Genomic DNA, 23,621 nt, shown 5'->3' on the forward strand with positions numbered 1-23,621 from the left:
CTGGGGCTGATCATGTGCTTCAGCATTCTACTGGGTACGTCTGGCATGAGGAAAAGCATCAATTGATTGGGTAAGTCTGAATGGCAGTTGTAGGTAACTGACTAGAGAGGCCTGGGAGACTGAAACCAAGGCTGGCAGGGAGAGGGTGGTGTGTGAAGCCTGGGCTAGTTTCTAATGAAATTTTAAGCCCCAGTTTTGTCTATTATGGAAAAAAGAAAAGTGGCTGATGATAAGCATGTAGCTCAAAGTAAGTGAATTGAAGAGAATGTCTTTATGCCAGAGGTGTTTCTATATGACGCAACACAGGTTGAGACTGGCATATATTTAAGGCAAGGTCACTGATTCAAAGGCCTGCCAAAGCCAGGCAGGTAACATGCCTCCTTTTACTGATTCAGAGACACGTGTTTCCTTTGACATTTAAACATCTCTGAAATTGGAATGCACATTGCAATTGCAAGTCATTAACAATGTACAAAATAGCAGTGTCTTATAATCAATGAAGCTTTAGATTAGATGAAATTTAGGAAATGAGTGGCATGGGCCAGGAAAATCACATCCTTCTATGTCAGCCTTTCACTTTGAAAGAGAGAGATGGCTACAGAGACCCACTCTTGTACAATAAGAAAAATAACAAGGAGCCATGACAAATGACAGCTACTTTACAGCCTTCATGTCCAGGAGCCAGTAGAGGGAGTGGTGGCAACTGGAGGACTGGAGAGTGCCCTTGCCTCCTGTGATGACATAGCCCATTGTTGACAAGTGTTCTGAGTTTTCAAAAAAAAATCAGAAATCCAGAAATCTACATCTTTATGTGAAAATCCTAATTCTTAAATAATGGCTCAATTTTTTAAAACTGGCATAAGTATGCACAAGTTTGATCTGGCCTGTGAGTGCTCAGATTATACAGGGGTACTTCAAAAAGTTCATAGAAAAATAGAATTAAAAGGCAATACAAATCATTCCATGAACTATTTGAAGACCCCTTATATATAACCTCTGTTTTAAGGATGCAATATTAAGAGGCAGCATGAGACAAACCCCTTTTTATAGTAAAGCCAAAAAAGAAAACTTAAATCTATTTCAAAGTTTAACACTACTTCAGAGGCCCAGAATAACAAATATTGCAGGGCATATTACTTATGTCATTTTTACACTTTTGTCTCTGCCTCCCCCTAAATAGAAGATAAGAAAATGTGGTTAAATCTATTGAAAATGTTGCATTTCTGATTATAAAAATATATGATTGCTTTAAAAAGTATAGGTTTAGATTTCCAAAGCAACAGCATTTACTTCCCACCGCTGTAAACTCTGGTCAATGAAAGACAGGATAATGTGGTAGAAAATCACCACATTATTAAAAGACCAAGGTCCTGGTCTTTGGCCGTGTGATGTTGTGCAAGTAATTCAGTTTGTCTCAGCTTCATTGTCCTCATTTATAAAATAGGGATTGTAATCCCTGCCCTCTGTTACCTTATGTGGTTGTAGCAAGGACCATATGAGACAAAATATGTGGAAGTATAAAATGTTATGTAAATATCAGTTGTTGGTATTGCCCAAATCACATGGGTAGTTGAGACAGCACAGGTTCTTGAATCTCAGATTCCCCATCCCAGTCTACTGCTCTTTCTCTAGACCACAGCAACTATTGAAAAGGTCATCTCATCAGCCAATGGGTTGAATAGATGAGGAAGTATAAGGCAAAAAGTTAATTGAAAAAAGTCAACCACCTTCTTGGGATCTGAAATAGCACAGAGTGTCTGTACTGTGAAGTTTATGCAAAACATAGATGTTAAACCTGAAGGACTGGCCTTTCACATTTTAAAGAGCTACCCAGGAATGAGCAAGTCACCTGAATTGTAAGTCAGCCTCCATAGATTTCTCATGGTTTGAGTTTTGGCTGCTTCCTCCCCTCTCTGTTTTATGTTTTCATTCTATGTTGCTTTATGAGAAAAAGAAAAACTCTTACTTTCTTCTCAGTGAACATTGTCTTTGTTGAAAATGTAAAGCTCTATTTTGGATTCTTAGGGAGTTGACACACTTTACCTTGGTAACAATATCCAGTCTGTTTCAACACTTATCTCTAGCCATCTCAGATCCTATTTGGAAGTAAGCATGGAATAAGTCATACATGTCTTTTTTTAAAAGGAAAAGAAAAACCTGTCTTTAGAAAGATGTTACTCCGAACTAGTGACATGTTTCAGACTTCTAAGATGAATATTTTCTTCTACAACCTCAAATTCAATAAGGTTGAAACTAAATTGATTATCTTATCAAGATGACCACTTTATCTTGCTACTTCTGTTTATGTCATCACTGTTTTTAGGAGTTGGTAAACTTTTTCTGTAAAGGACCAGAGAGTGAATATTTTAGGCTTTGAGGACCACAAGGTTTTCGTCACAACTATTCACATCTGCTGTTGTAGTGCAAAAGCAGCCATAGACAATATGTAAGTAAATGTACGTAGTTGTGTTCCAATAAAACTGTATTTTATAAAAACAGTGGGCAGGATTTGGTCAATGACCTTAGTGTGCCAGCCTACAGGCAGCACTCTAGAATACTAGAGTCCCAGGATGAAAATGTCAGAGTCAGTCTTGACTGTCCTCCTTCTTTAATTTATACATCCAAGCAGCTCTCAAGTTTCCATAATTATTTCTCGTAGTAATTCCTGTCATCACTTTTCCCATCCCTTCCCTTCCCACTGCTACTGTGAACCTGAATTCATTCTGTTCAATCACAGTAACATACTCAGTAGTTTTTTTCAACCGCAGGTAAAGGAATGGCTGCAGGACCATACCCACTTACTGAAGAAGTATCAGAATTTCTTGGGGCAAGTTTTAAAAGGCATAAGGAATATTATAATTTAATTTTTAGGGAAAATGCTTACTTTGTCAGAATGTAAACTACAGAATGAAATTTTCTTGATGGGTCATGGTTAAAAATGGTTGTGCATTATTGCTCAAATTTAGAATTCCCTAACATATGCAATGCTTGCAATTGGGATGTTAGGTGTAATACAGACAAACTTTTAAAATATTAATGCCTATGTTTTTGTTTTAATGTGTATTAGGGGGAAACATAGCTAGCACATCAAACCCATAATGCTACTTATGATTTATTAGGGTTAGGCTGAAGTAAGTATTTAAGTTTTTTTAAAGTGTGTGGTTTTAAATAAAAAGTTAGCAATAGTGAGTACAGGCAGAGTACAGGTAGAGCAAAAGTCATCAGGTGGTACTACAATATCTGAAGTTTGAAAATCAGTGGCCACTTTGCCTCCTGTAGTTGGATTATAATATATTTGCCTACTAATTATGGATCACTCTCATGGGAGCATTATCATTTCTCTTTCCTGATGAAAACCTTCAGTGGCTCACTACTTGTGCCCAAGAAAGTCAATGCCTTCTTAACCTAAAGTTCAGCCTTCAACTTTTCCCCTGTCTCAGGGTTCCCCAAGCTAAGCTTAAAAAATGCTAGTTCCATAAGATTAATAGGCACTCCAGAAAAAAGAGAATTTCATGGTTTAAAAAGTTTGGGAAAGTGCTGCATACAACACCCCTATCTGGGATATTCACAAGGTGTTATAACATATTAAAAGTTTTGAGAAGACCTGAGGTAAAGAAACTGGTTCATGTTTACCTATTCATTTGATCACAGAATCCTCCTTTTGTGGAACCAATATTTGTATTTACCAACTCATTTGACCACTTTTGTCAATAACCCTCTTTTGTGAAACGTGCATTGTCTTGTGGTTCCAGTGCACCACAGAAGTTGGCTTGGAAAATGAAGTTCTATATCCATGGCTCCCACCTCACACACACCACACTGAACTACCAGCAATTAGCCATATATTCATTTCACTTTTCCACTTCCTGGCCTTTGCTAATTATTCACTGTACTAGAGATGCTTTCTCTGCTCTGTCTTTGCTTGCTGAAATCATTTCAACCAAGCAAGCTGAGTCAATGGTTGCTATATCTGAAGTCTTACCACCTGCCACTCTTCCAGCATTTGTGCCACCTACTATCGTACTATTGTGTACCCGATCTTTCACATTTCTTGGGGTTACTCTTTACCTCATAGTATCTGGTGCTTTGCTTATAGTCAGAAGTGAATAAATAGTTGTTGAGCTCATAAATAGATGAATGATAATAGGATGAAATTTAAACTATCTGTCGTGAATAGCAAAATTGGAGTTTGAAGTAAATGGGCAGGAAGAGGGGGAATGGGGAAGGATCTGTGAAACACTGATCTATCTATACATGAACAGCTTTATGAATTGGCATTAAAGTGTAAGATTTGTAAATTTTAACATATGTGTACATCCATGAAACCACCACCACAATCAAGATAATGAACATATCAATCATCCCAAAAAGTTCCCTCATGCCCCTTTGCAATCCCTCCCTTCAACCCTTTCCCACTTTTTCCCTCCTCATCTCTTCTCTCCCCTTCATGCCTCCTCCCCCCCACTCCAGTTCAAGGCAACCACTGATCTGCTTTGGTCACTATACATTGGTTTAAGTTTCCTCGAAATTTACATAAATCGAATCATACAGTATGTACTCCCTTTTGTCTGACTTCTTTTACTCAGCATAACTATTTTTAGATTTATTCATATTGTAGCATATTCCTTTGTATTGCTGAGTAGTATTTCATTGTATAGCTATACCACAGTTTACTCACTTACCTATTAATAGACACGTGGGTCATTTCTAGTTTTGGGCTATTAAAAATAAAACTGCTATGAAAATTTGCACATAAGTCTTTGTGTGTACATATGCTTTCATTTCTCTTAGCCTAGAGTTAGGACTTCACATTTATCTCTACCCCTAGGAGTGAAATGGATGGATCCTGGACTAGGCATCCGTTTAATTTATTAAGAAACTGCCAGATATGACACCAAAAGCACAGACAACAGAAAAGAAAATAGATAAATTGGACTAAGTCAGTATTTTAAACTTTTGTGCGTCAAAGGACACTATTAACAGAGTGAAAAGGCAGTCCATGGAATGGGAGGAAATATCTGCAAATCATGTATCTGATAAGGGGTCAAAATCCAGAATATATAAAGAATTCCTACAAGTCAACCACAATAAAGCAAACAGCTCTACTAAAAAATGGGAAAAGGACTGGAATAGACATTTCTTCAAAGAAGATATGCAAATGGTTAATAAATACATATGATGTTCAACATCACTAATCATTAGGGAAATGCAGATCAAAGCCACCATCCATGAGATATCACTTCACACCCATTAGGATAGCTATTATTTGAAAAACAAAAAAAGTTTTGGCAAGGATATGGAGAAACTGGAACCGTTGTGCACTGTTTGTGGGAATGTAAAATGGTATAGCCATTATGGAGAATAGTGTGATGTTTCCTCAGAAAATTAAAAATGTAATTACCATATGAGCCAGCAATTCCACTTCTTGGTGTATACCCCAAAAAACTGAAAGGAGAAATCCGAGATATTTGTACACCTATATTCCTAGCAGCATTATTCACAGTGGCCAAAAGCGATAGCAACCAAGTTTCCATTGATGGATAAATGGATAAACAAAATATGGTATTTAATATTCTGCCTTAAAAAGAAAGGAAATTCTGATACATGCTACAGCATTGATGAACCTTGAAGACATTACTAAGCGAAATAAACCAGTCACAAAAAGACGAATAGTACACGATTCCACTTATATGAAGTACCTAGCATAGTCAAATTCATACAGACAGAAAGTAGAATAGTGGCTGCCAGGGACTGGGAATAGTGAGGAATGTTATTATTTACTGGGGACAGAGCTTCACTTTGGGAAGATGAAAAAGTGCTGGAGATGGACGGAGGTGATGGTTGCACAGCAGTGTGAATGTACTTAGTGCTACTGAACTGTACAGTTAAAAATGGTTGAAGTGGGAAGATGTGTATGTATATTTTACCACTATTTAAAAAAACAGAACAAAACTGCCAAACTGTTTTCCAAAGTGGTTGTATCATTTTACATTCCTTCCAACAGTATATGAGATTTGCAGTTATTCCTCTCCCACCAACATCTAGTACAGTCAGTCTTTTTAATTTTACTCATTCTGATTGGTGTAAGTGATGTCTTTCTGTGGTTTTAACTTGCATTTCCCTGATGCCTAATGATGTTGAACATAAAGCATGTGCTTATTTTTTCTTGGTATATCTTCTTGTATGAAGTTTCTGTTAAAATATATTGCCCATTTTTATAGTGAGTTGTTTTCTTATTGAGTGTTGTGAGTTCTTTATATTGTTAAGATACAAACCCTTTATCAGATACATATTTTTAAAAATATCTTCTCCCAGCCTGTGGCTTGTCTTTTTGTTCTCTTAACAGTTCTTTTGAAGAGCAGAAATTTTAAATTTTGATGGAGTCTAATTTGTCATTTTGTTCTTTTTATGACTCTTTTTGGTGGTCATGCCTAGGAAAGCTTTGCTTAACCCAGGGTCACAAAGGTTTTCTTATAGAAGTTTTTATAGTTTTAGGTTTTAAATTTAGATTTAGGTTCCATTTTGAGTTAATTTCTGTATATAATGTTAGGTGTGGACCAAAGCGTGTTTTTTTTGTTTTGTTTTATTTTGTTTTTACATGTGAGTATCCAGTTGTTCTAGCATCATTTGTTGAACAGACTGTTCTTTTCTAATGAATTACCTTCACACCTTTGTCAATCAGTTGTTTATGTATGTGTGGGTCCATTTCTGGACTCTCCATTTTGTTACATTGATCTGTTTGTCTATCTTAACAGCTGTACAAACTGCCTTGCCTACTGTAGCTTTCGAATCTTGGGGGAAAGTCATGTTAATCTTCTGCTTTTACAAAGTTATTTTGGTGTTCTAGGTCCTTTGCATTTTCCTACGAACTTTAGAAATCATTTGTCAGTTTCTACCAAACACAAGGCAAAACAAAAGCCTGTGCAAGTATTTGAATTGAGATGGCTTTAAATCTGTAGATCAATCTGGGAGAATTAACATCTTAGTAAGATTAGGTCTTCCAACCCATGAATATGGTGTATGTCTCCCTTTATTTAGGTCTTTAATTTCTCTCAGTGGTGCTCTATAGTTTTAACTTTTTTGCAGCTCTTACTCATCTTTTGATAGACTTAATCCTATTTCCTATTTTTGATGCTATTGGACATGTTATCATATTTTAATTTCATTTTGATTGTTCATTGCTGATATTTAGAAATATTATTTTGTATGGTGATCTTGTATCCTACAGCTTTGCTAAACTCAGTTATTACTGTTAGTAGATTTTTCGCATATTCCATCAGATTTTCTACATGGACAATAGCAGAGATACGCTTTGTGAATAAAGGCAGTTTTACTTCTTTCTGATCCGTGTGCCTTTTATTTCTTTTTCTGCATTGATTGCACTGATTAGAAGCTTCAATACAATGTTGAATAGAAGTGTTGAGAGCAAACCTCCTTGTCTTGTTTCTGATCTTAGAGGTGAAGCACTTAGTCTTTCATCATTAAGTCTGACGTTAGGCTGTAAGTTCTTCATAGATGCCTTTCATCAGGTTGAGGAAATATAATTCTATTTCCACATTGCTAAAAGATTTTATCAGGAATGGATATTAGATATTAGATTTTGTCAAATGCTTTTTCCGGGTTGAGATGATCAGGCAGTTTTTCTTTTTTATTAATATTATGTATTACATTGACTGATTTTTTGTTAATGTTAAACCAATCTTGCATTCCTGAGATAAACCCCACTTGGTTGTAATGTATTTTTTTTCCCTTTTATATATTGTTGGATTTGATTTGCTAAACTTTTGCTTTGAATTATTGCATTTTTGTTTCTGAGGCATATTTATCTGAAATTTTTTTCTTGTAATATATTTGTCTTGTTTTGGTATCAAGGTCCCATAGAAAGAGTCAGGATATTTTCTCTCCTCAATTTTCTAGAAGAGGTTGTGCGGAATTGGTATTATAGCTTCCTTAAATATCTAATAGGATTCAATAGTAAAGCCATCTAAGCCTGGAGTTTTCTTTTTTAGAAGATTTTTAAAACACAAATTCAGTTTCTTTAATATGTATAGGGATATTCAGATACCTATTTCTTCTTGGGTGAGCTTTGGTAGTTTCTGTCTTTAAAGGAATTTGTCTATTCATCATGTTGTCAAATTTATTGGCATAAGGGTATTCATAGTATTCTTTTGTTAACCTTTTAATATTTGTAGAATCTGTAGTAATGTCATTTCTTTCATTCCTGATATTGGTTATTTGTGTTTTTTCTCCATTTTTCGTGATTACTCAGAGGTCAATGTTACTGATTTCAAAGAACTTACTTTTGGTTTCATTGATTTTTATTCTCTATTGTTTTTCCATTTTTATTTTGTTGATTTGTGAGTTTAGCTTTATTCTTTACTTTATTAATTATTTTCTTCTGTTTACTTTGAGGTGCTTTTCTTTTTCTACTTTTTGAAGGTAAAAGCTGAAAGGACGAGTCGACACCAGTTGACGATCCACCTGAGAGAGCTTGTTTATTAGGCAGCACACACACATATATAGGGCTTTAAGGGAAAACTGATTGGTTTAAAATACAATCCCTACTTAGCATACCGCATGGGGCTTGGGGGGGGGAGCTGATTGGCGTGCGATTCGCGCTGGTGGGAAGGAGAATGCAGAAGAGAAGGGCAACCAGAGCCATGATGGGGTGCGGCCGAGAAGGGCTTATGTGATCAGGGTGTGATCTCTTGGGGCATTTGGGTTCTTACATTCCTCCCTTTTTCTTGTTTTAGGAAAGGGGACGTTGAAGTCATCGAGCTACTTCCTGCTGAACTGGGGCGTTGTGGGGGGGGGGCAAAAGGAGGAAGGTACATAAATACCCATTATGAAACCCCAAAGGAGGGTGGAGAAACAAGTAATTTCAAAAGGGGAAAAGTCCATAAACGTTCCTTGAAGCCACAAGTCGCACATGCACTGGTTCCATTGTTTGTAGTCGGAGACTGGAGGGGGCAACCAGGCGTCAGTGGCGAGGGCGTGTAGGAATGCATTTCCTCTGTAAGGTGGTACCTCTTCAGCATCGGCTGAGGCGCTCATGAGATGAGGCGAGGGGTTCATCGGTATCTAGGAGCTGGTAGTTTCTAAGTAAAAGCTGGTTAAAGGCCTGATTAGAAATTTTTCCCACTTGGGCTTGAAGAATGATGCAGGGCAAGAGAAGGCAGGTTATGAGGATAATGATTAGAGGTCCCAAAATGGGCCAAATCCAAGTTAGGATAGGGCTTAAGATAAAGGAAGAAAAGGGGTTAGAACTGGATGTGGTTCGTAGGCTGGAAGCCAAGTCGGTGAGTTTGATGATGTTTGTTTCTACTAGACCAGATTCATTGATATAATAACAGCATTCTTCCCCAAGGAAGATGCAAGTACCTCCTTTTTCTGCAGTGAGGAGGTCTAGTGCTCTACGGTTTTGGAGGGTGACCTGAGCTAAAGAGGTGATTTGTCTCTGTAGAGAGGAAAGAGATTTGGCAGTGGAGGTCAGAGCCCCTTCAAGTTTAGTAATGATGTCTTTGACCGCCCATATACTGTGTCCTAAGGCTCCTCCCGACAGGCCGGCTCCAACCGCTGATGTTGTTAGGGAAATACCAACCATGATTGGGAGGAAGGCAGCCCCTTTTTGTTTTGAGGGTGGATGAAGAAGATAGAACAGTTCTGAATTGGAGTACAGAGTGAGTTGAGGGACAATGGTGACAAGAAGGCATGGAACAGTAAGATTAGGCAGGATGGAGGTAGAGAGGGTTCCATTGCACCAGAAGAAAGAGCCTGGTGGGGCGAAGGTGTGGTTATAAATGGTTGAGGAAGGGAAGCGTTTAAGGGGACGGCCGCCAGGAGCAGTCGCATGAGAGAAAACAATTTCCGGGAGAGAGAGAGAAAGATGAGGGTTTCAAAAATGATCTGTTGCCAGGTGTAAATGGGTGACCCTGGGGAGCTAGCAGAGGGGCCTGAAAGCTCCCTGGGTGAAATGAAAAGAACAGGAGAAGGCCAAGGAGAAGGTTCATGTCTCCGGAATTGGGGGTAAGGCTGAGGTCCGGGATAGGCGGAGTTTGAAAGGGTCGGTAGGATGAGGGATACACTTAAAAGAATGGTGTGTTAAGTTCTTTTGCAGCTTGTTATTGGAGTTCTCGGTGGCCGAGGGTGGATCCTGAGTGTAAGGCTTCATCCTGGAAATATGAATCCATGGAGTAACATGATTACCTGGCAGGGCAAGTTTAGCAGCAGTTGGAGTGCAAAGGATGACAGGACATGGGCCTTCCCACTTAGGGGTTAGGGGGGGTTTTGGGTTCCGGGGAAGTGTAGAATACTAATTGGCCTGGGCTGAGTGAAAGGTTATTTTTGGAAAGTGACGGATCTGGAAGTAGCCAGTCCTGGTACTTCCATAATTCGTTGCGAAGGTGGGAGAGCAAGGGTAAGGCCATGGTGGATGGTATGGGTCCTTCAGTTGCTGTGATCCCCGGGGGTAGGAGGGGCCTACCATCCATGACTTCAAAAGGGGAAAGATTGGAGGGCCTTTTTGGGAGAGCTCTGGTCTTGAGTAGAGCGAGAGGTAGAAGACGGACCCAATCAAGGTGTAATTCCAGAGACAATTTAGTTAGTATGTCCTTTAAGGTTCTGTTGGTTCTCTCTACCTTTCCAGATGCCTGAGGTCGGTAAGGGCAATGTAGGTGCCAGGGGAGAGAGAGTGACTGGGAGAGTTTTTGTATTATCTAGGTGGTAAATTCAGTTCCATTGTCAGATTGAATGGAAGTGGGCATCCCAAATCGTGGGATGATTTGGGAAAGGAGAGTCTGGGCTACGGTGGAGGCCTTTTTATTGGATGTTGGGAATGCCTCTACCCATCCTGAAAAGGTATCAACAAACACCAAGAGGTATTTGAGGCGCTGGACAGAAGGCATGTGTGTAAAATCGACTTGCCAGTCGGCCGTGGGTGTGAGACCTCTGGCCTGGTGAGAGGGGTATGGCCCAGGTTTGAGAGGGGTGTTAGGATTGGTACACTGGCAGATTGTGCATGAGGAGGAAATTTTTTGTAAGAGGGCTTTGTCAGATGGGGTGATTGAGAAGAAGGCTTGTAAAAACTGGGATAAAGCTTGGGGGCTAGAGTGAAGCAGGTCATGGAGCAAGCAAAAGAGAGAGGACTTATCATCATTAGGTGGTTGAGGCTGAGAGGGTGTCTGTGAACCTTGGGAGCTGTATGGAAGAATGGGAAGTTGGTTTTGTGTCTGTGGGTGCATTGCCGCAGTGTGTGCGGCGAGGTCAGCCTTACAATTCCCGTGAGTGATTGGGGAATCGTCCCTCTGGTGGGCTCTGCAATGAATGATTCCTAATTCACAAGGTAAATGGGATGCCTCAATTCATGTGGAGATTAAAGCTGAGTTGGTGATTGTGTTACCCTTGGTGTTAAGCAGACCGCGTTCTTTCCATATGGTGGCATGAGAGAGAATATTTGGAGTCAGTGTATAAGTTAAGAATTCTTCCTTCAGCTAGAACGCAGGCTCGCATGGTGGCGATAAGTTCGGCCTGCTGGTTGGTAGTACCCTTGTGTAAAGGTTGGGCCTCTATAACCGAATCAAGGGAGACTATGGCATACCCTGCGTAATGAGTGTTTCCTTCCTTGAATGAGGACCCATCCGTGAACCATGTGAGATCAGCGTGAGATAGGGGTCCCTCAGTGATGGAAGAGCGGTAAGGTATAAAATTTTGAAGGCTTTCTATGCAGCTACGCAAAGGGGTGTTGAAGGAATCTGGTATAGGCAGTAGGGTAGCCGGATTTAGGGGTGGGCAGGTAGTGAAGGATAGGGCAGGATTTTCCAGAAACGAGGATAGGAGGGTTAGGATTCTGGAAGTTGGGAGGGATTGGAGAGCCTTATAGGTAAGGAGGTCTTTGAGGTGATGTGGTGAGAGAATGCTGAGAGGTGCCCCAAATGTTAATTTGGATGCCTCCTTATGCAGCAACTGCCCCGCTGCTAGGGCTCTTAGACAGGGTGCCCAGCCTCGTACAGTGGGGTCCAACTGTTTTGATAGGTATGCTATGGGGGCAAAGGAGGGGCCATAATTCTGTCCTAGGACGCCTAGAGCTTGTCCCGTATTTTCATGAACATAGAGGAAAAAGGGTTTAGTTAGATCAGGGAGATGAAGTGCAGGGGCTGTTAGAAGGGCCTGCCGAAGCTTGAGAAAAGGGTGCTGAGGTGAGGAGAGTAAAGGTTCTTCAGGAGGACCCTTACTCATATTATAGAGAGGTCGGGCTAGCAAAGAGAAATTGGGGATCCATGCTCTGAAATATCCGGCTAGACCCAGGAAAGATAGGATCTCTGTTTTGGTTTTGGGGATGGGCAGATCAGTAAGAAACTGTTTTCTGTCCAGGGTGATTTCCTTCTTTCCCAGGGAGAGGAGAAAACCAAGGTAGGTTACAGACGGTAAGGAGATTTGGGCTTTGGCAGGGGACACTCGATATCCCTTACCCACTAGGAAGTTAAGCAAATGGGCAGTGTCAGCTTGGGATTGTTCCCACGAAGGACTGCATCGAAGGAGATCGTCCACATATTGTAATAAGGTGGACTCTGGATGGTTTAAGTGAAAAGATTTGAGGTCCTGTGCTAGGGTCTGCCCGAAAATATGAGGGCTATCCCGAAATCCCTGTGGCAGGACCGTCCAAGTGAGTTGTTCGGAGTGACGGGAGTGGGGGTCGGTCCATGTGGAGGCAAAAATGTCCTGAGTATCGATTTCCAGGGGTATGGAAAAGAAGGCATCCTTTAAGTCCAGAACCGAGAAATCAGTAGAGGTTGCTGGGACCTTGGAAAGAAGAGTGTATGGATTTGATACAAGGGGGGTGAATGGGAATAACAGCAGCGTTAATAAGGTGGAGATCTTGGACGAGACGAAAGGCGCCATTGGGTTTTTTCACAGCGAGTATGGGAGTATTGAAAGGGGAGTGAGTGGGATGGAGATACCCCTTTGTTAATAGGTCCTGAATGATGGGGCTTAACCCGAGGAGGGCTGTTGTGGTTAATGAATACTGAGCCTGACAAATATATTTGGAAGGGTCTTTCACTTTTATGCGTACAGGGGAGCACTGAGCCAGGGCTGGGCTGGCAGTGTCCCAAACTGTGGGGTTAACAGGGTGCGTTAAGGTGGGTAAGGACCTTTTTGGAGGGGTGGGATTAATAGGATCCTGGGCTTGAACTAGCGCGAGGAGGAAGGAAATGGGGGAAGTGGACAAGGGCAGAGGCAAAGTAATGGAGACTTGGAGTTGTGATAGGATGTCCTGACCCAATAAGGGGACGGGGCATTGTGGCATGACTAGAAAGGAATGGGAGAAAACAGATTGAGTGCCTTGAAGGCAGCAGGTTAAAAGAGGGGGTTTTTGGGGAAAAAAATTTGTTTACCTCCTACCCCGACTATAGGAGAACTGCTGGAAGTGGTGGGGCCTTTAAATTCCCTTAAGACTGAAAAGGTGGCTCTGGTATCCAGGAGGAAAGATATTGGGTGGCCGTCCACAACCATGGATACCCTGGGCTCCTGCTTTGTTACAGAGATGGTTGGGAAGGGCCCAAGGCTCCATCAGTCCTCCTCAGCGAGGCCCACCATAGGTGGTGTCCACGGTTCGGGGGACTGTGGGGCAGTTGGTCCCTCACCCCTTTGGGTGAGGGGGCAATCAGATCCCCAATGTCCCTTCTTTTTGCATTTTGGACAAGGAGTGGTGGGTGGCCTGGGGGTGGGGCAAGCCTTTGCCCAATGCCCTTCCTTTCTATATTTAAAGCAGGCTCCAGGTGGAGGCTTAGAGGTGAAGGCTGTGGGAGGGCGCCCAGGGGGGTTGATAAGCTGGGCCAACATCTGGAAGTTGGCGTGGTCGGCCTTTTGTTTTCGACGTTCCTTTTCCTCCTCCTGATTATGAAAAACCTTGAAGGCCACTGACAGGATTTCGGTCTGAGGGGTTGCAGGACCCTGCTCTAATTTTTTAAGTTTAGTTTTAATGTCGGGGTAGGATTGGGCCAGGAAATAGGTCATAAGGACATGCCGGCCGTCTTCTGAGTTGGGATCTAAGTTAGTGTATTGTTGAAAGGCCTGAGTTAATCTATTGAGGAACTTGGAGGGAGTTTCCTCTTTTTTTGGGACAATTCCTTGAATTTTTTGGACAATTTCTTGAATTTTTTGGAAATTGACGACCTTGCGAGCCGATATTTTGAGGCCAATTATTAGGCAAGAGGCAAAACAGTCTCGAGCCTGGATTCCCTGGGCTGTGTTATAATCCCAATTAGTTCCTATTCTGGGACTGCTTGGGGGCCTGGTGGGTGATCCAGATTGGTACGATGCGTTTCAGTGGCATGGGTTTGGGCTGTATCCCAGACCCTGCAGCGTTCCTCGGGGAGAAGGGTATTGGCTAGGAGCATGAAGATGTCATGAAGTGTGAGGCTGTAGGCCTGCAGGATCCATTGGAATTCTTTAATGTAGGTGGTAGGGTCGGTAGAGAAAGAGCCTAGTCTTTTTTCTAATTCTGTAAGGTCAGCTAGGGAAAAGGGAACATGGACCCTAACTACTCCTTCAGCCCCAGCTACCTCACGTAGTGGGGCGATTGTTAAAGGGGAGGGGGGAGGTCCTCGGGAACGGGTGAAAGGGGGGCTTAGTGGGTCAGGAGTAGGGGAGGGTAAAGATGGAGGAGTGGATGGCGCAGGAGGTGCAGAAGGTGACGCAGATGATGGGGGAGGAGGAGGTCGGTAGGGTGGGGGTTCATCAGCAGGGTCGAAGGTGGAAGAATCGAGGGGTGACTGTGAAGATGGTTTACAGGCTAAAAGGACTTGAGAGGGAGCACAGGAGGCGCAGAGGGTGGGGTTCTGAGCCAAGAGGCGAAAAGCCTCGATGTAGGGGATCTCCTTCCATTTTTTTAGGCGCTGGCAGTAGTTAAAGAGGTCTTGTAGAATGTTAGGATCTAGTGTGCCCTCAGGGGCCATGTGTTTTGATTATCTAAAGGATAATAAGGCCAATCTTGTGTGCAGAATTTGGTGAGGAGTTTGGGCTTAATATCCGGCCTGAGGGAAAGGTTGGTGAGGTTTTTCAGAAGGCATTGAAGTGGAGAGTCCCCTAGGGAGGAGGAGGAAGCACCCATTCTGGTCTCTTAATGGAAATTTAGACAGAAATCGGACAGAGATTAGTGATAAGACAGATCCTTCAGCCGGTTGGGAAAGGCGGGATCCTAGAGGGTGTCCCCAGTAGGTCACGTCAGTCCCGGCAGGTTCAGGTACAAACCAGGAGGAGAGAAGGGAGGTGTGGGTCATCACTCAGACCTTCACTTCTCTAGGGCAAAAGCCCGGTGCCTGAAGGAACCTAGCGCTAGGAATTTCTGGTCAGGTCCCGGACCCGGGAAGTGGAGAGAAGAGAGTGGTGGACAGGAGGGTGAAAGAGAGAAGGAGAGAACAGAATGGGGCTTTTAACCTCCAAAAATGAAAGTAAAAGTTTACCGGGGCTTTGGAACCTGTTATAGTTTGGGAATTTATGGTGGTCGTGAAGACCGTGGTGGGGTGGGGTATTGGGCTTTAGGGGCTAGCGACGATCATGGCTAGACTCCCTGCGGTAGCCTGAAAAGGGCTGGTGCCCTTTAGGAAAGGGGGCTTACCTAATGATGAGCCGGTGGTGAGCGGAAGGAGCCAGCGCCGAAAAGAATGGGCGAGGGTGGACCATCAGTGGTGAGCGGTGGAAGGGAGGCCGGTCCTGGCGGGACGGAGTTCCCGAGGGGCGACTCAAAAAGTGTTGCTGCTGCGATCTGAAAAGTGTCGCCGCTCAAGGGGAACTCCATCCCGGGTTTCAGCACCAAATGAAAGGACGAGTTGACACCAGTTGACGATCCACCAGAGAGAGCCCATTTATTAGGCAGCACACACACATATATATAGGGCTTTAAGGGAAAGCTGATTGGTTTAAAATACAATCCCTATTTAGCATACCACATGGGGCTTGGGGGAGAGCTGATTGGCGTGCGATTCGCGCCGGCAGGAAGGAGAATGCAGAAGAGAAGGGCAACCAGTGCCATGATGGGGTGCGGCCGAGAAGGGCTTATGTGATCAGGGTGTGATCCCTTGGGGCATTTGGGTTCTTACAAAAGCCAAGGTCATTCATGTGAGGCCCTTCCACTTTTCTAATAGGCATTTAATGCTGTGATTTCCCGTAAGGACTGCTTCCATAGCATTCTTAAATTCTTGTATGTTTTGCTTTTGCAGCATCCAATTTAAACTACTTTCAATTTTTTTTTGTTTTGTTTTGTTTTGTTTTTCTTTGACCTATGGTTTATTTGGAATTGTGTTATTTCATTTCCAAACATTTGGACATTTTTTTAGATATGTATCTGTCATTGATTTATAATTTAGTTCTTTGTGATCAGAGAATATACTTTGTATGACTTGAATCCTTATAAATTTATTGAAACTTGTTACATGGTCCAAAATATAATCTGTCTTAGTTAATGTCCATGTGTACTTGAAAAGAATGCATATCCTTTTTTGGGTGGAGTGTTCTAATAAATGTCAAATCAAGTTGGTTGATCATGTAGTCCAAGTCTTCTATATCCTAATTTTCTGCCTACTTGTTTATATCAGTTATTAAGAGATTTTTAAATCTCTGACTATAATTTAGAATTTGTCTATTTCTTCTTACAGTTCTATCCATTTTGGGTCTTATATTTTGAAACTGTTATTAGGTGTGTAAACATTTGGGATAATTATGTCCTCTTGATGAGTTGCCCTTCTCTATCCCTGGTAATATTCTTTGCGATAAAATCTACTTTGATGTTAATATAATAACTCCAAGTTTATTTTTGACTAATTTTAGGGTATTATTTTTCATCCTTTTACATTTAATCTAGTTGTCTATATTCTAGCCACAATTTCTATTTTAAAAATGTGTATTTCTAAAAGTAACTATGGAAATTATCATTTAACACCTTTATTTTTTATTTAAAAATTAGAGGACAATGTATATAAAAATATGCAAGAATCACAGGAAACGCACATATCCAATCACCTAGATGAAATTGTTGCTGCTGTCAGCATCACTCGTAAAAAGAAGATCCAGAACAAGCTGCCTGAGACGGCACTATTCCAACTTCCTCAAGAGAAACTCCTCCTCTGTGAAGAGAAAGCAAAGTCCTATTCCAGCAGTCATGAAGTAAGAAGCTTTTCATTTCTATACCTGTACTCTGGGAATTAAGCTATAACATATGATCAAGAGAAATAGCATATTTTAGATCACATTCCTAATCATCTCAGGAGGTTGGTACAAGACAGTATATGAGAGAGTGCCTTGCATGCATGAGTGAGTACAGTGGTACCTCAGGGCTCCATGCACAGTGGGTGACATGATCAAGGACAAATATTTACTGAGCTCCAACCATATGCCAGGTCTAGGCTCTTGAGTACAACACAAACAAAGCAGTTGAACCTTCTGCTCCTGTGGTGTTTATAATTCCTTGTGTTCTTAATCTTCTCGTTCTCTGCATCCTTCTTTCCCATTCTCCCCTCAAAAGTTTTACTCATTCACTCATTCATTTAATCTGCATTTCTCTACTACCTCTTACATGTCAGGCCCTGTTTGTCTATTTATTTATTTCACAAATACCTGTTGTATGCCTAATGTGTGCCAGGCACTGTGCAGGTGCCAGGGGCAGACAGAGGAAAGCCACAGCCTCTGCCTTGGGGGGCACTCACTGTTTGGCTAGGAAAATAGGGGGACAGATAATGGTAGTTAGTGTGAAAAGTACTGTGAGGACACAAGCTCAGCTGGGAGGATATTTGCAGTAATCCTGGCAAGGAATTATGAAGGCCTGAATTATGTATGGCAGAGGCAGTAGAAATGCTGAAATCTTTTGAAAGGAATTTAGAAATGCAAAGCAGTGGAACTGGATGACCGAAGGAATGTAGGGGATGGAGAGGCAAGAGCGAGGCAGAAAGAGTGTGTAGAATTCCTGACTTAGGTGTCAGTCTGCTTGGGTGACTGGAGGCTTGCCCGTACTCTGCATCAGTATAATGAATACAGGAGGGAGAGCAGGATTATGGCAAGAGGGTATGAATTCGATTTTGAATGTGTGAGTATTCATTATGCCACAGGTACTTATTCAGTACCTAAAGCCTTGTGCTAGGTCAACTCTAGGCCAGCAGCCTTTCTCAACCAGAATTAACTTATCTTCTATGCATCTAGAATGGTACTAAAGCATCTTTGTGTTCTGTGGTTCAGATGAGGAATCCCAGGATATAGCATTGAACAGGACAGACAAGGTGCATGCCCTCGTGGACCTGAGGGGCAACCAACATTGTAAATAAACCAGATAATTATAGATAGTGGTAAATGTTGTGGGGGAAGCAGAGTGGGCCCATGCTGGGTCAGGTGGTCAGGAAGGGCCTCCTTGAAGAGGTAACAAATGAGCTGAGATCTGAGGAAGTGAAGGAGCCAACATAGAGGGGCTGAGGGGAAGAGTTCTGGGGAGAGGAAACAGCACACCTAAAATCCACAAGCTGGGCACAAGCGGGATGTGTTTGAAGTGAAGAGAGGAAGCCTTGGACTGATATGAAATATGGTTCTCATAGGGCCTTGCAGGTTTCAAACTAAATGCCTGTAAAAGTATATTCAGCAAGATATCAGCATGATGTAATTTACCTTTTAAAATATCCAGTTTTTGTTAATTTTTTATTTTAAAATAATTTCAGACTTACAGAAGAGTTGCAAGATTTTTAACATTTGCTTTATATATATATCTCTCTCTCATATTATTTTTCTGAACTTTGAGAGTAGGTTACAGATATTGAAATTAGGAAATTACTATTTGTATAATACTATTATCTAATCTACAGACCTTATCCATATTTCTCCTCAATGATGTCCTTTACGGAAAAAAATCAGATCCATGGTCCATTCCATGAATTTATGTTGAATACAGTTGTCATGTCTCTTTAGTTTCCTTCAATCTGGAACAATTTCTTAACCTATCTTTGTCTTTCATGATCTTGATATTTCTGAAAAGTATACTGTAATTATTTTATAGAATATGCCATTTTTAGAATATTCTATATTCTGTTTTGTAGAATATTTAAATTTCATTTGAATTCTTCTTATCTTTTCTCATGATTGAATCAGATTATGCATTTAGGGCAAGCATACCACAGACATGACACAGGGCCCTTCTCAGTGCATCTTATCAGAAGGCCCATAATATGGCTATCTGTCTTTTGCTGTGATGCTAACTTTGAACCCTTGGTTAAGGTGCTGTCTGGTAGGATTTTTCACTGTAGAATTACAGTTTTTCTCTTGGTGATTAATAACCATAAGTACTTCGTAGGGAGATTTATTGAGACTCTATATATTTAAGACTTTGCCCCCTAATTTTAGCATCCACATTTATTTGTTGGCATTCTATTACAAGGAAGAGCTTTTTTTTCTTCACATCTTATTTATTATTCATTTATTTATAGGGTTCAGAAAATCCTATTTTTCAAATGTGTTACAACCCATTATTTTCACTGAAGCTTAAGTTGCCCCATATTTGCCAGTGGGATCCTGTGTCCTCAATCTATCCTCTCATTCTTTGAACATTAATTTCTGGCACAACAAGATTTTTCAGGTTCATCTTGGTCTTCCGCTGCTCCAGCCTTGAATTCAAGGAACCTTGGTTCCTCTTGGTGGGGAATAGTATTTAGACAGCAAGATCTGGGTATAAAATATTGATTCTTAAATATATGTGGCCAGGCCAACTAATCATCAGTGTTACATATTTAATTAGAAGTTTAAGAAACTCCAGATAGTCCAGAAATAATGCTGTGGGGAGAGCTCTGGACTTTGCATCAAGGAGCCTGACTGTGAGTTCTGACTCTACTACTCGGGTGATAAATCATCTCTCCTCTCTGACCTTACATTTCTTTGTCTTTAAATTGAGGGGATTATGGTTGATTATCTCCAAGGCTTGTCCCGGTTCTGAAATTGTGTTCCTACTTCATTTTTATCTCTCCTCTACCCTGTAACCATGCCTGTTGCTAAAGCCACAGGAACTGGCATAATAGAGGTTGGAAAGCCAAAAGGGATATCCAGACTATGCATTAAACACATGAGAGAGTGGAGGGGAGGACCAACTGCTCTTTCTATACCCCGGTCTCCATTCAGGTAATGAGAACCAGGACTGTGATCTGGGACACCTGACTCAGTCAGCAGAATCCCCCTCGTTGGAAATTTGTGGTTGGAACAGATCCACTATCAGAACAGATCTCCCTCTCTTTTTGGCAGACTGTCTGTCTAGACTCCCCCATGTTTTCATCATTTCCTTCTTTTTCATACACTGTATTCATTGCTCTCTCTGTCTCCTAAGAAGTCATTCCCTAAACTTCCTGTGTCTAGAGGCAATAAAAGCCTGATCTCAAAAGAAGAGATACAGACAGCCATTGACAATGTTCAGCCTCACTAATTTAGGAGGGAAAAAAAATGCAGATTAAAACAAGGAGAAATGGATTAACTGACAAATTGGCAAACTAAAAACTAAATAAGAACTCAGTGTGTGTGCAGTTCCACATATGGGGCATTCCCTGCTCACAGGTGCTGTGCTGGAAGTGTGAACTGGTACAGCCTCTCGGAGAAGCACTTCAGCAGTAGCTTCTCGAAGCCTCAAAATTTTGGATATCCTCTACCCAATAATCCCATTTGCAGGAATTTATTCTAAGGAAGTATTTATGGGTATGAGCAAAGCTACAATGTGCTATAAATTGTACTTATTTCTAATGTCTATTATCTGTTTCACCCTACAGGATGAACACTTTAGCACCCAAAACAGATCTTTGTCTGTCTTGTTCTCTGATGTATCGCAAGTGCTTAGAAACACACTTAGCCTATAGTAGGCACTCAGTAAATATTTACTGAATGGGTAAAAGTACAAAGTGATTTTGTGTTTTGTGACTCCTAAGTTTTAAGTTGTCTAACTGGTAAGCCCATTTTCTCTTCCTGACAGTATAAACAGGCTATTCAAGAGCTTGTGCGTTGTGTAGCACTGACAAGAATTTGCTACGGTGACTCTCACTGGAAACTAGCACAGGCGCATGTTAATCTGGCTCAAGGGTACCTCCAGATGAAAGGTGAGCTCATGTCAGACTGAGGAGGGTCATTTGGTTGGTTTCTGCTCTTCTCCCCAAATTTGATTCACATTTAACCAGGAAGATCTGGCTTTTGGATATTCTCCTTCCCAAATACTGAGAAGCTATTTCTTTTTAGAAAGAGTCAATATGGTAGTAACATATAAATATTCCAAGGGAAAAGGGAAGGAAGATTGTAACCCTTCTAGGTTTTTTGTTCTGGGGGGTTTTTTTAATCTTAAAAATAGTGTTCTTAGGAGAGAATTAATCTTTTAGGTTATTAGAAAGCATTTGTAGAAAGAACCCAAAGCATGGGATACGGGCCTAGAATGGGATCCATTCACATTTTTATTGATGGGGAGTCTCTTGACTATAAGTAACCAAAAAAATAAAAGACTAACTCAAATGGGCATAAAAAAATTTATTGGTTCATACAACTTAAAAATCCAGGGGTAAAACTTGCTTTAAACTCAGCCATAAACAGACAATGTCACCAGGATTCAGCTTCTCTTTTTCCCCTGCTTAGCTCTGTTTTTCTTGGTATTGGCTTTATGCTTAGCCAGGCTTTGCCCACATGGTGGCAGCAAGGCTGCCAACAGCTTTAAACTCTTTTTCTAAGCATTCACAGGAGAAGAAGAATGTCCCTCCACCATAATCCTAGGATTTGGGGGTTCTTTTTTTTTTTTTTTTTTTTTTTTGGTGACCAGATCGTAACCCTTGTTGTGGTGTCGCCCGCACCACGAGCACACCGGCCATCCCTACATAGGATCCAAACCAGCAGTGGGAGCGCCGCACTCTCCCAAGTAGGCCACGGGGTTGGCCCAGGTTTGGGGGTTCTAATTGGACCATCTAGGGTTGTATGTCAAAGCCAAGGAATTGGCTAGACCTACCTTTTGGCTCCATTGGATACTGAGGAAGAAGCTGGCCTTGGCCAGATTGCTTGGATTGGATATGCAGAGGCCATGCATCCCAAAAGGAAAGCAGAAGAAGGGAGACTGGATGTAGGGAAGGCAAAAACAACAGATACCCAGGATGCGATGTCTGCTGCTTACTCACTGTGCAACCTAGGACAACATGTACAAGAGTACATCTCTGCACTCAGCTTCTTCAACTGAAAAGTGACAATAGTGACAATGGGGATTTTAACTTCCCAGGGTTGCTCCAATGAATAAATAAAATAATAGAAGTAGAAAACACCACAATACCAAACATAGAACTGTCACCCAATAAATTTGGCCAAATCTGATTATAGGCTGGTCCTACCTATTAGATCAAAGACTGTTAGAGACAGGTGGGGCCTTGGAGATCATCTAGTTTAAACCCTGCCAACACCCTCTTGCCATTTTGTACATTCAGAGGAAACAACAAGTCTGAGTTGAAACAGCTTGCCCCAGATCACACTGTTAATAAGTAAAGTGATCTGAGACTCAGACCCAGGATTTCAGATGCCAGTACCAGTGTCCTGCCATCTGGGATTTCAAGTGATGCTTTTCTTCTACAGCCTGCTGCCTTTCTGCATGACAGTTCTTCTTTCTCAATTTAAAGTAAAAGCAATATCTGCTATTTATTATGGTCTCATTGAGTGCCAGGCACCAGGCTGTTTTCCATGCATAACCTCATTCAGTCTTCACCACAATCCCATGAGATATGTATGATTATTATCCCCGTCTATAGTTGAGGAAGCTGAGGACAATGCTTCATAGCGAGTGGTAGAGCAGGGAATTCATTCTGGACAGTCTGACTTCAGAGCCAATGTTGCTGAACCTCAACCAGCACTGCCTCCTAGAAATTGAGTTCAAGTTCCTCAGTGGAACGGACTGTGGTTGAAAATACAGTCCACCATGCTTTTTGTAATATCACCTGCATGATTGGCACTAATAAATTTCTGGCCAGTCGATTAAGTATGTGGTTTAAAAGAAAAAAAATAAAAAAGACAATATTCTGTAAGAGTTCCCACATGAAAAGCATACCCTTGAGTTTCTCCATTAGAAAATATATTCCTCTTGGGCTGGCTGGTTAGCTCACTTTGGACAGCATGGTGCTGGTAACACCAAGGTAACACCAAGGTCACGAGTTCAGATCCCCATACCAGGCAGCTGCCAAAAGCCCCAAAAAACAAAAAATCAAAATAAAAGAAAAGAAAATATATTCTTCTGGCTTTATAGACATAGAAACAGAATTAACTTCATATGTTGACAGCTTTTTTAGAGATTTGAGATACAATTTTTTGTAATCAAGAACATAAGGTGGGGGGTGTACGGATGTGAGTGAAGGAGGTGTGAGTGTGGGGGAGGGGAAAGGGAGTGTGGGAAGCGCAAAGCCTTGAATCCTAGCAGGCGATCCCCAGTGCTACCCTTCTCGCAGATTAATAAGCCCATGGAGGAACACTGGAGCACGCTGGGGAATTTAGTTCTTGGTAGTAATTATTTTTTTCTTTTTTGCTCCATTCTGTTTCATATTAGTCTATTACCACATAGGAATAAGAGATTGTCACACATTAGTCTATTGCCTCATTGGAATTGT

General features: G+C 41.4%; 1 protein-coding gene across 2 annotated transcripts in view; it reads left to right on the forward strand.

Moving 5' to 3' along the window:
- The window catches only part of TTC23 (tetratricopeptide repeat domain 23), a 98,068-nt gene that overhangs the window by 6,185 nt on the left and 68,262 nt on the right, over positions 1 to 23,621 (forward strand). For both annotated transcript variants that reach the window (XM_063090381.1, XM_063090380.1), the window contains exons 2-3: positions 16,961 to 17,160; positions 20,978 to 21,101. In XM_063090381.1, the coding sequence (XP_062946451.1) occupies positions 16,981 to 17,160; positions 20,978 to 21,101 (304 nt within the window). In that variant the 5' untranslated portion in view covers positions 16,961 to 16,980. The remainder of the gene's footprint in view (positions 1 to 16,960; positions 17,161 to 20,977; positions 21,102 to 23,621) is intronic.

This window comes from Cynocephalus volans, chromosome 3 (genome assembly GCF_027409185.1).
Source record: "Cynocephalus volans isolate mCynVol1 chromosome 3, mCynVol1.pri, whole genome shotgun sequence".
NCBI classification, from domain to species: domain Eukaryota; kingdom Metazoa; phylum Chordata; class Mammalia; order Dermoptera; family Cynocephalidae; genus Cynocephalus; species Cynocephalus volans.